At 35.3% G+C, this 17,197-nt stretch overlaps 1 protein-coding gene across 1 annotated transcript in view; it reads right to left on the bottom strand.

Moving 5' to 3' along the window:
* clstn2a (calsyntenin 2a) overlaps positions 1-14,659 on the bottom strand; it is a 449,004-nt gene extending 434,345 nt beyond the window's left edge. The window contains 1 exon segment of the mRNA XM_056479198.1: positions 14,432-14,659. Coding sequence (XP_056335173.1) covers positions 14,432-14,504 — 73 coding nt within the window. The 5' untranslated portion in view covers positions 14,505-14,659.
* Positions 14,660-17,197: the final 2,538 nt, after the last annotated feature.

Below are 17,197 nucleotides of genomic sequence, written 5' to 3'. Positions count from 1 at the left end.
TTTATTTCCAAATGTTTCATGCCTAAATATAATAAAAGCACAGAACAGATTCACATTTAAGAGCAAGGGGCTTCCCCTGGTTCGACGATATGGTATTTTCAGATTTCCAAATCAAATAGCTTTTCAGTATTCATAAAGTAGTGCAGTAGCATCCACACAAGTTACATTTACGGATCAATAAGCAGGGCCAGACAGAATCTGCGGACGTTTTTTGCTATTTCTGCTGAGAATTTTGGTAAAAATCTTTAGATTTCTGCAGAATTATTTTGGGAGTATCATAACTAAAACCTTAATATGTGAAATAAAAAATAAAAATCTTTTTATTTTTTATTTAATTTTTAAAATGCAAATCCAATTAGATTTACTTTATTTGGTAAACAAAGCAGGTCTCTCATATACTAAAAGACAGAAAATGAAAAACATTTTCATATTAGTCAATAATATTACTGTAATTAATTTAAAAACTGAATAAAGATAGATTTACACCCATTTACTCAAGTAAATAAATTAATAATGGGCTAAAAATCATCAGAATTCTGCGGAAAATCTGTGGAATTCTGCGTGCGCAGATTCCATGTGGGCCTATCAATAATTGACGGCACCGACATTCATGGAGCTGTGAGGCCGGTGTTCAGCCAATAAATATAAATCCAAATAATGGTGAGAATGACGATTTCTTCTGCCTGTTTTCAAGTGGTCATCAACAAACTTTTTGGTGCATTACTGCCACCTCTCGCCCTGGTTGGTGATGTTGCGACCAATTAGGCTAACTTGAGTAATTTGCTTGATGGAAAGATGACTGAGGGAGTTATTCCTGAAGCAGGATGTCTCAACTTTAATTCTAATGCTGTGCTCAAAAAAATACTTTAGTAATTTATAGTAAGTACTACAATGTTTTTGAACTACACAATAGTGAAGTAACAAATCAATTTGTTGAATATATATATTTTACTGTAGTAAAGGCTAAAGTATACTATGGTAATTACTATTAGTTTATGATAGTTACTAATGATACTAGATTATGTAGTGTAATTCATTAATGAAGAGTTGTAAATATATATATACAATATAATGCTTATTCCTAAATATGTCCCTTTACTTTGCTGTTAATATATATTATAATGTTTAGTACAGCATATTAATTGCAGTAAATAACTGAACTGAACTATTATGCCTCATAAGTTTCATTGATAGTTTTATTGATCGGTAAGATATGACTGACTTGGATTTAAGTCGCTTTGATTTAAAAAGGAAAATTGCAAAAATAGCTTAGATGTAGCTATGCTCCTTTTGACAAGTAGCTTTTAGCTTAGCTTGCCACATAGTTGAGATACATTTTATGTAGAGTAGCTAATAGCTAACTACATTTTTCAAGTAGCTTGCCCAACACTGCTAACTATTAATAGGCAGCTTATTACTGAGCTAATAAGTATTAACCAATAGTATGTTAATAATGTGAATTGTACATTAAAATATATAAATTACCACTTTATTTTTCAGTCATACTGCTGGTGATTTAAAAGCTGTGTTTTGCACATGTTTGTATTGCCACAAAGAAATCATTCACTGTAGACAGTTCTCCATTGGCTGCAGTATTTGCATCAAACAGCACTCTCAGCAGCCTATGCTAGCCAGTCTCAAGGTGTCTCATGCTCAGCGAAATGCCACGTCTCCCAAAAATGTCAAAGACCATTTTGAATGTAATCCTCATAATGTCATGGAGTTCTGGAGTTACAACAAGTTAGAGCTGGTTGGAAGAAGCACAACGATGACTAAGCCTTTCTTTACTACACTTAAATCCACTCACATGTTGCAATTTGAATCAAAGGTTTATGATCCAGTTCCTAAAAACATACTGTAACAATGTCAGCCAAATAGTATTATTTACTTGTCAAAAAACACTTTAACAAGTCAGCTCTATTGCATTTTTTCATTGTGATTTTGAGTCCTAGCTTCTACAAACCCTCTTATTACTACTACTACAAAAAAAGAACAGAAAATACATGGTATCCAAACAAACACAAAAGAACAAAGGAGCGGGATAGTGAGAGGAATCTAGATTGAGGTTGTTAGTGGAAGTCCTGAGGTCAGGTGACTGGCAGTGCCATTTTCAGCTGAGATTTTGAGAATCTCCACCATTTTTTCTCCTTTTATCTTCTCAATCTTCCTCTCTTTTTTCTTCTACAGTATCTGATAGAGAAAAGCCTTATTCTAACAGACATACTTAAAGTGAATCAAGTGTATCACTGCAGGCAAGATAGAAATGATAATGCCTTTGACTGCAGGACGCACTATGAAAATTAATAACTTCTTTCATGAGGACAAGCTTCCACTTCCTCTGGTCTCACGGGGTGGCAGCGATTACTATTGAAGCACAGGGCTGCTCACGGACAGCCTCCAAGTCCATGAAAAATCAAGCACCAAAGGGAAAGATGTATCATATACAACCTACAAATGCACCCCAAAAAGACCCTAGCTTGTGCCTTTGTTGCACAGCGTAGCATTTTCATTCCTGCAGCGGTGGCGAGAGGCCCGTGGCATGCACTATTGATTTCAGCTTCAGTCAGCACAGTCATATGACAGGCGCCACACGTATGAAAACACTCAGACGGATAGTGGCTGTCTCTTTTTCATCTCTCTTTGTGCCAGTGTGCACTCCTAGAGCCAACAACTCAAACATTCACACACACACACAGAAAGTCATCTATTGAAACACAGGGAGGAAGACGTCGCACCTGCATTATTATTTTACGCTGATCTGTGCAGATCCTGGCTGTAATTAAAACTACCCAGCAAAAGGAATTCGCATTATCTCTGTTTGAGTCCCACCAGTCACCATGTGTGTTTGTGGATTGAGAGGGGAAAAAGATCAGGAGCCGCGAGCCCCGACTTTGTTGCTTTCCCACCTGGGAGGAAGGAGGGGGCGGAGCTGCAGCTGCTCCTATCTAAAACAAACACCTGCAGTCTGACAGGCCGGGTGACTCCTGCACCCACCAACATTAACATCCTCCTAACTCATTTATGAGCCAAAGATAAAACTCATGGCTTTCTCGGAGCATCCAAACAACACAAAGGGCAGCACCTGCTTCTTGCAATCCCTCGGTATGTTACAAGAATTTCCAACAACTGCTCAATTAAAATAGGCTCTGTTGGTATCAGATCAGCACAGTGTTCCATCCTACCCAGAAAAACAGATGAAATTAAATGTGACCCTGGACCACAAAACTAGTCTTCTGCTGCATGTGTATTATTTTGCAACAACCAAAATTGCATTGTTTGGTTCAAAATTATAGATTGCTTTTATGCAAATAATCATTTGAATATTAAAAAAGGCTCATATTCCATTAAGATACATTGTACATTTCCAATGTCAATGAAGTTCAGATGCAAGTGCTGTTTGAAAATATCATTGAAAATTAGCATTTTTCTCAGAATGTTTAGGTTGAGTTATTTCCTTTTAAAGACCATGAAAATAATGTACACTCTGCCATAAAATGGAAATGACTGAACCTACACACAGGAGCCTGATAAAAATGCAAATTTTTAAAGAATATTTTCAGCATTTAGAGGTTTTTGCATCTAAAATTTTGATATCAAAACTCAATTTTCGATTAGTAATGTGCATTGCTAAGAACATGTCCTGTCCTAAGAGAGTATATGTGAAAAGTTCAGATGCAACTCTAAATGTCATCTGAAATATTCTTCAAAAAATTTTATTTTTATCAGCCTCCTATGTTTATGTTCAGTTATTTCACTTTAAAAGGCAATGGAAGGAACTTTTTTGTAGCTATATATATATATATATATATATATATATATATATATATATATATATATATATATATATATATATATATATATATAAATATAAAACATTTCTGAGCCTACACACAAGAGTCAGAGAAAAATGCAAATTTTAGAATAAAATACCAAGCATCATTTAGAGGTTTTTGCATCTAATCTCGTCATATATATATATATATATATATATATATATATAATATATATATCTCAATCTCAATGGAAGGTTTATTTATTCAGCATTAGGCATGGGATGATAACCATTTTCAAGGTATACCGCGGTTTGGAAAAGGTTTTAAAACTGCCAAAATTTTCTGCTATACCGTTCCTACAGTATATGTGAGATCTTTTTTAATGTTTTTTTTAGGATAACAGTATCTCTAGCTGAAAATACAAACAATCCCTGCTAGGAGTATAAATGCATTCACCATCGGGAGGCACTATAATCACTCTGGCAGGAGAATTGTGCTTTTTTTAATTAAAAATAAAATCAAGTAATCCAACATGAGCGCCCCAAAAGCTCCGCCTCTTCCGCTACATGAGCAAATCTGCGGTCGTTGAGTACGTGAAGTGTCTATCATTCCACACTTCATTTTACCGGTGGAATAAGTGCATCATCCGGGTAATTCAAGTGCACTTATTATTTTTAGAGTTTCCGTGAGAACGCACTACACTATTTATACTACAAAAATGGCATAGTGGATAAGTATGCAATTTGGAACATACCTTATGAATTCGGACATGCTACTCTGCTCGCATACTGTTTTTAGCATACTATACAATACGGAAGTATGCGATTGAGGACGCAGCACTAGAAAGAGCTTGATTAGCTGGTTCAGGTGTGTTTAACTGGGGTTGGAACTGAAAAATTCAGGACACAATGGCCCTCTTGGACTGAGTTTGGGCACCCCTGTGCTAGACAGAAGTTATAGTATGTAGACGATGCATTGCATTTTACACAAGGTATTACAATAATAACATGATATAATTGCTAATGAAAAGATAATTAATCACTTCCAGGTTACAAAGTATGAGGAGAGAAAAGCACTGGTTAGCTAGCTAAAAGTCACATTCAGCTTGGTAGGGTGTCTCTCTGTTACGGTAAATCAATAATCCGCTCAGTCATTTTGTGCACGCTTGTCCAACAACCATCCAAACCTATTTTTGTGAGATTTTGGCAAACAAAAGAGTAGCAGTAGGTGGAGAGAGAAAAAATGCATCACATTCCAAAATGTGCCAATATGTTTCTAGACTGAAAATATGTTTATATATTAAATATGTGCTGATTCTACAGACTTTGTAGGCTCCAACTATCTTCAAGGGCAAGGGCCTATTCTATTCAGGACAACCCCAATCTCCCTAATAGGGAATACAGATTAATAAGGCTGCCTTAGACAAACATCTTGAAGAATAAGAAGATAACTCTTGCTATCTGGGCTCTTCAATACAAGTTAAATCCATCCTTCTGTAATTCACAAGTCATTGTAAACACTGTGATTGGCTTGTCGGGGTGTATTTGGTTGGGTTTAGACCTACTGTATACTCAATAGTAAACTGGCTTTCTAGTACTGGTATTCATAGCAGTTTGAATCTTTGGCCCTTGTGGTCCAGTATATAGTAGTTTTGTTCCAACCTTAAAATCAAACAACTAAAATATTAATGAAATCTTTACATGGATCAAGCTATGATCCATGTTGCAAATATCAAGTTAGATTCTCCAAGACTAATCTACGAGTGGCCTTGCTGATCTAGACTTTTGCGATGGAGTCTTGGCAGTGCTTTATACCCAGCTTCAAGTTCTATTAAAGCCACAGATTGGCTCACTCTTTCGATGGTCCTGTCACCACGGAAGGTCAGAGAAAGTATTTCGGCAGATCAAGCCGAAAGATGAGATGTATGCTGCTTCTCTCCAGGATGCCGAGCCCGCTGCCAGCAGCTTGCAGTGTGATCCAATCACTGCAGGTCATCAGACAATGACTTTACTCCAAGTCGTGCAAATGGCAAGCTGACTGAGACCAGGTTTAGAGAACACTTCAATGAAACAGAGTACAGCACTGCAAAACAACAGCAAAAGGTCAAAGAAGCATATACTGGGGAGATTTTGCCCTTAAAAAAGGTGCTAAGGTAAGGTGTACCTAAAGGAGGACAGCAATGAATTATATTCTCTGCTTCAATGTGGTTAGCTTCTTTTCAGCACAGCGCATTCAGTGCAGCACAAATCCCGAGGTCAGTGAGTGACAGCACTGCAAGGCCTTGACAGCAAGTCTTGTTTAATAACAACGTGGCAAGGATGTTTCAGAGACGACTTCTCTGGGTTTTCAAAACTGCTGAGAATGTTTGGGAAAATAGAGGACAAAATTCCAATGCTTTCTGACTATGCTACATTCAATCTCTTACCCAGAGAGGCGGATTCTGTCTCGCGGTCTGCTGGAAGTAATCCATCTTGTAGTGCACCATTGTAAACACCGTGATTACATCCATTCACTTCCAAAGAAAGACATGCATCATGCAGAAGAAAACTCGTGATCCATCGCTCTGTAACATATGGTCATGCAGACGCCTACACACACACACACACACGTGCGCCATCACCATAAGCTCACCGTTCACCCAATAGCCAGTTGTCAGCTCACTGGCACCCTGTGCAGGCAATTAGATGGAAAGCTGGAGGACAACGTCCTAGAATCACTCTCTCTAGAGCTGGAGCAATTTAATTGAGACTGAATCTCAGGGACTTGCCCACTTCTCAGAGACGGTCAGCAAATATGAGCAGGGTCCCAATGCTCCACTGCCAGCACCAAGCAATCAGTAGCACAGAGATGAGAAAATACACTTTATATGTGGGCAGGAACATTCATGTGTAAATATGATGCTGCACTGTAAAAAAAAAAAAAAAAATTACTTGTTCACTCAACTTTTGAAAACATCAGCTGCACTGACCTAAAATTATTTGTCAGTGATACAAAAATTATTTTGTTGGGTTAACATGAGATTATTAGTTTTGAACTACTCTGTAACAAAACTTTTTAAGTTGTGCCAACTGAGCATTTTTTGTCTGCAGAACTGGATTGCCTGAAGTTGAGATAATCCTTATTTCTTTTCGGTTTTTTCTCATGTACTTAACTTTTGAACACGTCACTGGCCTAAAATCTCCGAAGTTGAGTAAAGAGAAAACCCATAATCCTTATTTCATTTAGTTTTTTTTTTTGGTTTACTCAATTTTTGAAAACATCAGTTGCAATGACCTAAAATGTCAAAACAAACAAACATAGTTCAACTGAAAAAAAAAAACTAAATCAGAGACAAATTTCAACAAAACATTTATAAAACACAGAACAATAAACTGGACAAGAGGCAAAACAACAATAATGATCAACAAGACCAGATTCAAAACATGGCCGGATAAACAGGAAAAAAATGCTTTGTAATGCTTCACAGGAAAAAAAACAGGACTCAGCAAAAACTCTGTGTGTGTGACATGTCTTTCTAGTCCTAGTAATCAGTCCATCATGAGTTTCCAGCTGTGTGTGTGTAACCAGGAGCTGGTTCCTCCATTTGAATGATACTTTGAGCATTTGATTTGTCATTTAATTACTACAGGATCTACAGTTGTTCATGAAAAATAAATATCAAATACATTTGATTTCTCATTTTGAGAATGCATTTTGATGTATTATTTGATTGTTTGAGTGTTTGATTTATCATTTGGGTAGTTTTTTTGAAAGTTTGATTTACTATTTGATTTTTTTTTTTTTGCCATTTGAATTTTCATTGTAATTTTGTCAGAAAAAAAATTCCATACATGTATACATATATACATACATACATACATACATACATACATACCACACACACACATGACAGTTAAATACAAATTAACAGTCTACAAGCTCTAAGCGTTTCTTTTTGTAGAAAGAACTAGGTAAATGTGAGATGAAAATTCACATTATTCACATTCCCTCCTCCTCAAATAAAAGATAAATTACAAATGAATAATAATTTCAAATTATGTTAGCGTTATCAGTAGTATTTTGATGTTGTTGTTGTTGTTATTAATATTGATATTAATGTTATTATTAGTGTTACTATTATTTTTGTCATTGTTGTTAGAGATAGAAATACTGCAACCTCTATTTCTTTAAGGAGGTTTGAGATTATCTCAACTTAAAATAACAAGTTGGAAGAAGATTTTTTGGGTGAACTTGCAAAGTTTTGCTTGATAAACTAATCTTTTTAACTTAATGAAGAAAATGTAGGTTGATTTAGGTTAAGTAAACGTGTTAAATGTAGATGTACAAACATTTTTACAGATTTTTGCCAAACCTTTAGGGTTAGTTCACATTTCTGATATAATTTACACTTAGAAAATGTCTTTAAATTAAAAAAATGTTATGCATTCTGTGATTATTTTTATGCTTTTGTGTTCCATTATGGGACCTTGATCTTTTCTCAACAACTTTTGATATTGCAAAGTTTACTTTTTTTTAACATTTATTTTATATATTTTCTCTGGAAATTTGTAAAATACAAACCTGCTAATAAACTGCCAACACGGATTCTGCTATTAAACAAAGTTAACTCTCTATAAATTATTTCTTATATCATACATTTTATTTCAAACTACTCAAATGTCTGAAATATAAGTCACTGTAACACTGCAGAGTTGAATTTTCAACATTAAAAGCAATAAAGCATAAATAAGCAATTCCCATAAAGCAATTCATAACCGTAAATAAACAAACAAAAAAACTCTGAATATGGAATTTATTTTTATTATCTGATATGTTTTACAATGTACACTGTCATTCCAAACCTGTTTTAATGTCTGTCTCCAATGAAACAGAAAGCATATTGAGACCAAAAATCTTCTTTTGTACTCCAAACATTGCTCTGGAAAGACATACGTGTGATTAAATGATGAAAGAACCTTTTTCTGGTGGGTGAATATATCCTTTAACGTGTGTGCGCATACATGTTCAGAGCTTCATGATTCAGAAACACATCCAGGCGGAACTACAGCTGTGCGAGTGTGTGCGCGGAGGAGCATCCAGTGTTATTTCTGTGCAGATTGGCCAGATCTGACCCCTGGGAGAGACGGGTGCCATCTGACCAGCTGGCGAGAGAGCGGCAGTGACAGGGCCCATCTTACCTCCAAATGCAGCTCTTTCCTGTCCTTCCCTCCCTTTCTTTTCCCCCTCATCCCTCCCTGCCGCTCATCACGCCGACGCTAATGATGCATGCTGGGTAATTAACGTTTAAATTAAGTTGAGCATTTGCACGGCATTCTGGCTTGAAGATTGGCATGCTCCTTGAGAAGCCACATTGTGACAAAGACTAAAAAGAAAGCTAGATCTCTCGAAAACAAAAGACTTAAGACAGATCTAACAGCTGTGGTCCACTTAGCCGAGTGTTTTCAGTGTTTCGTTTGGCTCCCCGAACAACAGCAGCAAACTAAAAAGGGAAAGAGAGAGAGAGAGAAAACGCCTTTTTCTCCCCCCCCAAACTCCCCACCCCCCCAAGCTTGATGTTCTTAGGTCGCAGCACGAAAGCCTAAGTTATGCATCTATTCCAGATCAGCAACCCAATTTATTTAGCTCTGGGATAACGCTGTGCTTTCTGTGAAAAGGCCAGCATAAATCTCAGCCTGCTTTTACAGACCTACCCTTATTTGTCACTGCTGTCTTTCTCCTTTGTCCCTTTCTTGTGTACTCCAGCATGCAAAAGCAAAACTCACAATCTCTCTTTCATTGCAAGACACTGAGTTTTGGAAATACTCTCCAATAGTCAGACACAACAAAACACGGTCTGTACTGTTATTAAAAGTCGTCAAGCTATACATCTTACAAAATCCATCTGGTAATGCATAACCCCAACTTCCCCCAAGGTCATTGCTTTAGTTCCCAAACACACACACACACACACACACACACACACACACACACACACACACTGAAAAAGCTAAATCCCCAGCCAGATCACATGAATTTGTCACGATTTTGGCACAATATCCTTGACGTAGGGTGTCGTGGGGATTCGTAAATGACAAACGGGCGTCGATCGTTTCTTCTCGTGTAATGTGGTATAGTTCACGACAACCGATACCATGCCTGCGATGCCTCACGACACCAATCGCAGAAAGTCTAGCATGTTTTTTTTTTTCCGTTCTTCACGATGAGTTCCATCACGTGTTGTCATTATGTGTGCGCACATAATTTCTCTGTTATATCCGCAGGTTCTGCTATTAACGCGCCGGTCAGGTAATCAAAAAATAGGCTGCATTTTTACTTATGAGTGGGTCACTGGTTGATGAGCATCATTGGTTACGCAAACTTTAACTACCTTTTCTAAATTAAGGTGTTTTAAGCATGTTTATTTGACAGACTAGCACAAATATCCAGACATCTCCATTCTCACAACGAGTTTCTAAGTTCTCTCAGTCTTCCAACAGAGGTTGTTCTTCCGAGGTAATGTGGGAACATGTTCAGTGCTGCGAATACATTGCAAAAGCATATCCTGCTTATTCAAATTTGCTATTTATAGTGAAAACGGTTTAATATTGGCTTCTCTGAAACTGTTAATATTTCACTTTGATTGTCTTTATGCTAGATTGTTAGGGGTGTCAAAATTAAGTGTTCGTTGATGCACTGTGATGTAGACGTGAACAATTCGGTATCGGTTCAGTAATAATTATTACCGGTTATTATGTGCTGACATCATTTATCACATATGCGTTGTATGGTGGTAGCTTACAATGGTGAGGGAGGCGACCGCCAGTAATTAAAACACTCCAACTACTTAAAAAGCAGATAACTGTGCAAAATTCACTGCTTGCGAGTTTGCTGGACAGTCTCTCACTGACAGGGAAGTACATAAGAACCCAGGCCTTTCTCACTCTCTGTGGCCCCTTTGACCTGCTGGCGTTTTCGTGAGGTAACGTTTTAAATGATTAAGTCTTAAGCATCTGATTTTTCCATGCTGCTGAAGAGCTTTCATTTTCTCCGTCTCACTCGCAGCAAGTTCAGGTGAGGGAGTGTTTAAGCAACCCTGGTAGGAAAATATACATTTAGATTTCAAAAGAAAATATCTATTAAAAAAAGAATCATAAGTTTGGATCCATGTCATAACCCTTAAATAATGTAGTTATTAGTTGTCTGCAAGCATCAGTGCTTATTGATATTAAAATAAGATTTTTTAACAATTGAAATTAAGATAAGGAATATTTTTATAGCAACACATGTGACTGCTTTGGGAAATAAAGCTCGTTGTAGACATCACAGGATGACTGATCTTCAAGTCAAGATTTTATCAAGAGAATTTTTTTTTTTTTTTCGCATAATCAGACAGTGACTTTCGTAACCGACAATAAAAATAGTGTGATCTGACCAGTGCTTTATATGTACAATCATAAAATACAATATACACAAGCTTGTGTATAGAATAACGTTCACAAAAGTGAACTTTTTACATTGCCATTATAAAATGGTGATGTGAGCACCTCCAAAATAAACTATTTTGCATTCAGAGATGAGCCAGGCCACATGTGAATTCAATATAACAATAGCATTCTGATGTAATTTTCATGAAATCCTTGTCCCTTTTTTTGTTTTGGAGAGGCAGAGTTTTGAAGGCACTCCGCCAGACATATCACAAGGTTTGGATGGTATTCAAATGTCATTTTATATCTATAAAAACAGTGTTGAGTCATAACGTGAACGGCTTAGATTTAATGATTGGTTTATATATTCACAATTCTGGCTCATATTTCTATTCTCTTCCTTCTTTCCTAATGCCACGCTCACCTTGTGCAACTCTTCATGCATAAAGGAGTTTAATTTTCAACTCATTTTTCACCACGTTCAAATTTTTATGGAGTGCTGGAATCCAGAAAATTGATATGCAAATATTCAAGGTTCCGATTCCCTGATTCGCCAATCTGTTACACCAAAAGAGCCCAATCTCAAGCAAGGAGTTACTTCCAAGGAAAGTAAATCAGGGCACGCATGCAGGTAGGCCTACTGACAGACATTCCACTTGTGCGCTGACGAATAATTGAACTGTTCCATATTCATCACTGCCCCAGAGACACAATTAGATCTCTTATCTCAATGTTTGTGTTCCTACAAACACATTAGCGGCTTTTTTTCCACGGGAGCGGTGGAAAAATCCACTACTTTACACTCTTGAAGTCTTAAGGACTATGTGCCCATTGAATGCCTCATTGATCCTTATGGAGGAGATTAAAAAGAGATGCAGCCACTACAAGTCTTGTAAATTAAACTGATCAAGATGATAAATCATTAGAAATATGTCATGAAGGTCAAATATATATTGATGAGGGGAAATAAATTAAGATTCAACTTTATTATTGGTTAGCGATTTAACAAAGCATTACTATTATTACTGTATGTATTTTATGCACTTTATTTTAGGATGAAAAAATAATTAAATGTTTTATTTTTGTTTGTAGATTAAATTAAGGCTTATTGAAAAGACTTTTTTTATTAAAGATAGTTTTACTAAGTTTAAAACTTTATTAATGGGGCAAACCATTCTAACATGTGTGGTGCTTCACAAGTATGTAACACAAATAATACAATAATACCAACACTTAACACCAATTAAAAAAAAAAAAAAAAAAAAAAATATATATATATATATATATATATATATATATATATATATATATATATATATATATATATATATATATATATATATATATATATATATATATATATATATATATATATATATATATATATATATATATATATATATACACTGTAAAACCCATAAAGTTAAGGTAACTCAAACTATTTGAGGAAACCGATTGCAACAAACCATTTAATTTCAAAAACTAATCCTAATGAGTGCTCTGAACTTAATCCATATGGGTAAATGAAGCAATTTGAGCGCAGAATACCCCAATAAAGGAATCGAACTCAAACTGAGTACTGTAAAACCCAATAAGTTAAGGCAACTCAAACTGTTTGAGGAAACCGATTGCTACAAACCATTTAAGTTAAATCTATACGAGTACTGTGAACTTACTCAATTTAAGTTGAAATGAGGCATTTAATTAACTCATTAACTTCAACACTGAGTTCAAAACTCTTTTCAAATGAGTAGAATTAACTTTCAGTAAATTTTGAGTTAACTACCCTCATTTCATTTGATAAATAAATAAATAAACAAATAAATGAATAAATAAATAAATATTTAAAATAATAATAATTTTGAGATGGGTTGTATGACGTACACCTGTTTTTTGACAATCTTACAAAAATATGTCAATATCAAAATGTCGCAGCTGGATTTTATGACTTCAAAGACACACCCTAAATCGAATCAGATCACTTTAGCAACCAAAAAAATTAAGTAAAGTTGGTTTTATATTCACACATTCAGAATTTCTCCTTAATAATAAAATTTCTGATAATTTTTATTCTTTGCAAATTCTAAATATGGAAATCATATTAGCAGCCAATGGCTATCAAAGTACATTGTTCACAGTCAATTAAATAGTGCTAATGTTGTTTTAAAGTCACACCCACATGTGATTTCAGATCGAATATTCAAAGTACCATGGAAAATAATATAGAGAGAGTGTTACAAGCTGTGACTGAACAAATATACAAATATAAAACCAACTTTACCTCAATGCAACCAAAAACCAACGCCAACAAACAAAATCTCTGTTACCCTAAGGCACCTGCCAGGTTCATAACATCAACATTTCATTAAAAAACATTTATTTCCTTATTTTCACCAATTAAAAATTCTAGTTGTAAAATACTTTCATAAAGAAATAAAACACATTATTTCTATGCATGTGGGTGTCCAAAAAGATGGCTTATCATTGTGTGCAAAACTCACACTGTTGGAAAAAATAAAAGAAAATGAGAAACAGAAAAACAAGTTCAGCTCTTAATGGATAGATGCGTATTTGATAAGGGAAGATTCATAGCCAACCTGAAATGACACTCTCAGCCTTTCATTGCCAGCCTGCATGATCCAATCTGACTGTAATTTATCACATATCATCTAAAGCATTCCACTTGTGCACTAACAAATAACTGAGCTGCTCCATATTCATCACTGCCCCAGAGACACAATTAGATCTTATATCTCAATGTTTGTGCTCCCAAAATACATTAACAGCTTTTTTCCATGGGAAATCTTATGCTTAATGCTCTTGAAGTCTTAAGCACTATGCAGTCATTGTACAGAACTGATCAAATGGGTAGAAACGCGCCTTAAAGGTCAATGAAATATTGATGAAGGAAAATAGCTGTAATACGGCTCGTGTCGAGAAAACGTAAATATGGAATCTGGTTAGAATTATACATACATTAATGCAAACATATATACATCTTCATAAAAAGCCGACGAATGCATTGAAGTTAAATGAAGGTTCATTATTAAGAAAACGAGAAAGGGAAAGACAAACTTGTACTACATGAGAACATCTGCGTTGCCAACCAGATGTAAGAGACTCTCCACCTGTCACTGACGCTCTGATGCCCACAAACTGATAGTCAATGATTACATGTGATCCACAATCTAACTGACTTAGCTCCAGGCGTTTCTTTCCACGCGGTGACATTCCAAGTTGCCCGCTCTGCCTTACCTTTCCCAGCCAGGATGCCGCACTGCCCGGAGAGCACCAGGAGAAGCATCGCTGTTATCGCGCGCATCTTCATGATGAGCCCAACACTTCGACCAGAACGCGATGACCTAATTCTTCCTCTGTTAATCTAGAAAAACACCAACTCTCTTGCTTTATCTGTCCTTGAGCGACGATGTACTGAAGTCTCGCTAGTGAACTCCCAGCAGCGCGAGACGCGGTCCGAGCGCACGAGGTATAAACGCGGTATGTGTGTCTGCGCGTTGCGCGAGTTAAAACCCACAGGATCAGGCTGCTACGTCACTCCTCAAGCAATTAATCTTGACCTATGATAAGGCATTTATTCACAAGCGGTCTAAATACTATGCTAGTGATTTTTATGTTTGACATTTTGACGTTTTACATTGTAATATTTGGAGTTGATTTATGAGTGCACTTATTGGTCGTTTTTAAACTATTTATTTTTTCGTTTTATTTATCAGACCAAGGAATTCCCTGTATGAGCACACAGTATAATTTTGTCCAAACATCCTTCTCATTTATTATTCATAATATCATTATCTTAATCCAATGACAAGACTTCTCCCAAGGTGGACAGCTGCTGTCCTGTGCCTTCCAGGCGCATTAAAAATGAATGACAATAACAAAAACAACAGTGCTGGGATTTTTTTTCTTTGTGGTTTATAATCATATTTGCATTTGCCCCTCTTTAATAAAAATATCTAAAGTGTTGCTATAAATCACAGACTTGAATGTGAGAATACAGTAATTTTTTATTCAGTTATAAATATTTTTCATCCAATAATTTGTTTTTAATTAGTTAATAGAGTTGATAGTATAATAATAGTTATTATTTATTTATTTAGTTATTAACTTATTTATTTAGTTTTAAAAATATATATTTTATTGTAAAATTACAAATGGTGTTTTTGCAAGTATAAGTTTAATTTTTGCATCCCCATACATTGTGGGGATATAATCAGGGTGCAAATTATACATTGATGATCAAAGGGCTAAACTTTTTCGGTAATGTTAGTTTGTGTAATACAAGCTTCAGTGAATCAAATGTACTGTATGTATTTATTTCAATTACATCTAATTTATTAATAAAACGTATTTAGGTTTTCAGTTATTTGAGGGATATTTAGTGTATTTTGACCTACAGTATCCTCTCATTTGCTATTTCAGAGGTTACTGTAGGTCAAACTATACAATTTGACTAACAATTGTACTTTATTTTGGGTTGTATGTAGAAACAAACAGCTATTTTACAAGAACAGTGTCTTTTAAACACTTACAGTGTTTATCGGGATCTACACTGTAAATATGCAGGGTTCCACACAATTCATTCATGTTGTCCCAACACAAATTGATTTACTTAAATTTGTTAAAAGTGTTAAGTTAACTTCAATTTATGTGGATTGAAAACAAAAAATAGGTTGTTCCAATGAAATCTCAAGAATTGTATAGTTTCAGCTCATTTTAATTTAGTTTTTTTTTTTTTTTATGTAGATGTGCCAGTGCTGACTATTCAATTATTTTTTTCTTTCGCATAGACTGATTGGCATGATTTTGTGTTCACAATGGTATGAACTGTTATGGGGTGGTTAGATGTACGCTGTAAAAGCCAAAAAGTTAAGGTAACTCAAACTGTTTGAGGAAACCGATTGCAACAAACCATTTATGTTCAAAAACTAATCCTAATGAGTACTGTGAACTTAATACATTAGAGTAAATGAAGCAATTTGAGCACAATAAAAGCCAATAAATGAAGAGAACACAAACCATCTCAGTACTGTTAAACCCAATAAGTTAATGCAACTCAAACTGTTTGAGGAAACCGATTTCAACAAACCATTTGAGTAAAAAACTAATCTATATGAGTACTGTGAACTTACTCCATTTAAGTTGAAGTAGTGAAATATTTAAATTAACTCATTACCTTCAACACTGAGCTCAAAACTCTTTTCAAATGAGCAGAATTAACTTTCAGTACATTTTGAGTTAACTACACTCATTTCATCTTATAAATTTGACTGTTCTGTTTTACAGTGTATATTTAAATTATCTATTATTTTAAATATAAATATTATTTAAGATACAGATCAGAGCAAACTATTTCTCACTATTTAAAGGACTGAGTGTTCACAAAACATGTTTCTTTAATTTAATAAAAAGGCGTTTGTAGCTGTCTGTAAAACTACCCAGCAGGCACACAACATCATAAGACGTTAATATTAGGTTAGATTTAGGTCATGACGTCAGGTGACCAAAATTCAATGTCTATCCAGCGTCTAAGCACAATGTTATTTTGATGTCCAACAACGAAGTCAATTTACATTGATATTTGCTTGATTTTAAGTTGTGTTGGAAAGTGACTAAAATACAATGTCTGATAGATATCATAGTGGTAATGTCCACACAACGTCAAGGTGTAACATGATTAGACGTTGATATTTGGTTGATTTTAGTTTGGACATTGACGTAGGCCAGACGTTGGGTTCTGACGTCAACCCGATTTTCATTTACAAACAAAACCCAACGTCCCCACGACGTTGTGGTATACATTGGGGTACAACGTCAATATGATGTCATGTTGACGTCCTGTGCCTGCAGGGTAGATGCATAGTTTATATTTTATTATACACTTGCTTGCACTCAGAAGTTGAACTGTAAAATAAAAATAACATGTAGTCTTTCATGGTCATCCATTAATAGGTCCAGGAAAGCAAACCAGTCACCATTTATTTAATAAACAAATGTCATTGA

Source organism: Danio aesculapii, chromosome 2 (genome assembly GCF_903798145.1).
Source record: "Danio aesculapii chromosome 2, fDanAes4.1, whole genome shotgun sequence".
NCBI classification, from domain to species: Eukaryota; Metazoa; Chordata; class Actinopteri; order Cypriniformes; family Danionidae; genus Danio; species Danio aesculapii.
This window is presented reverse-complemented; position numbering and strand designations above follow the sequence as displayed.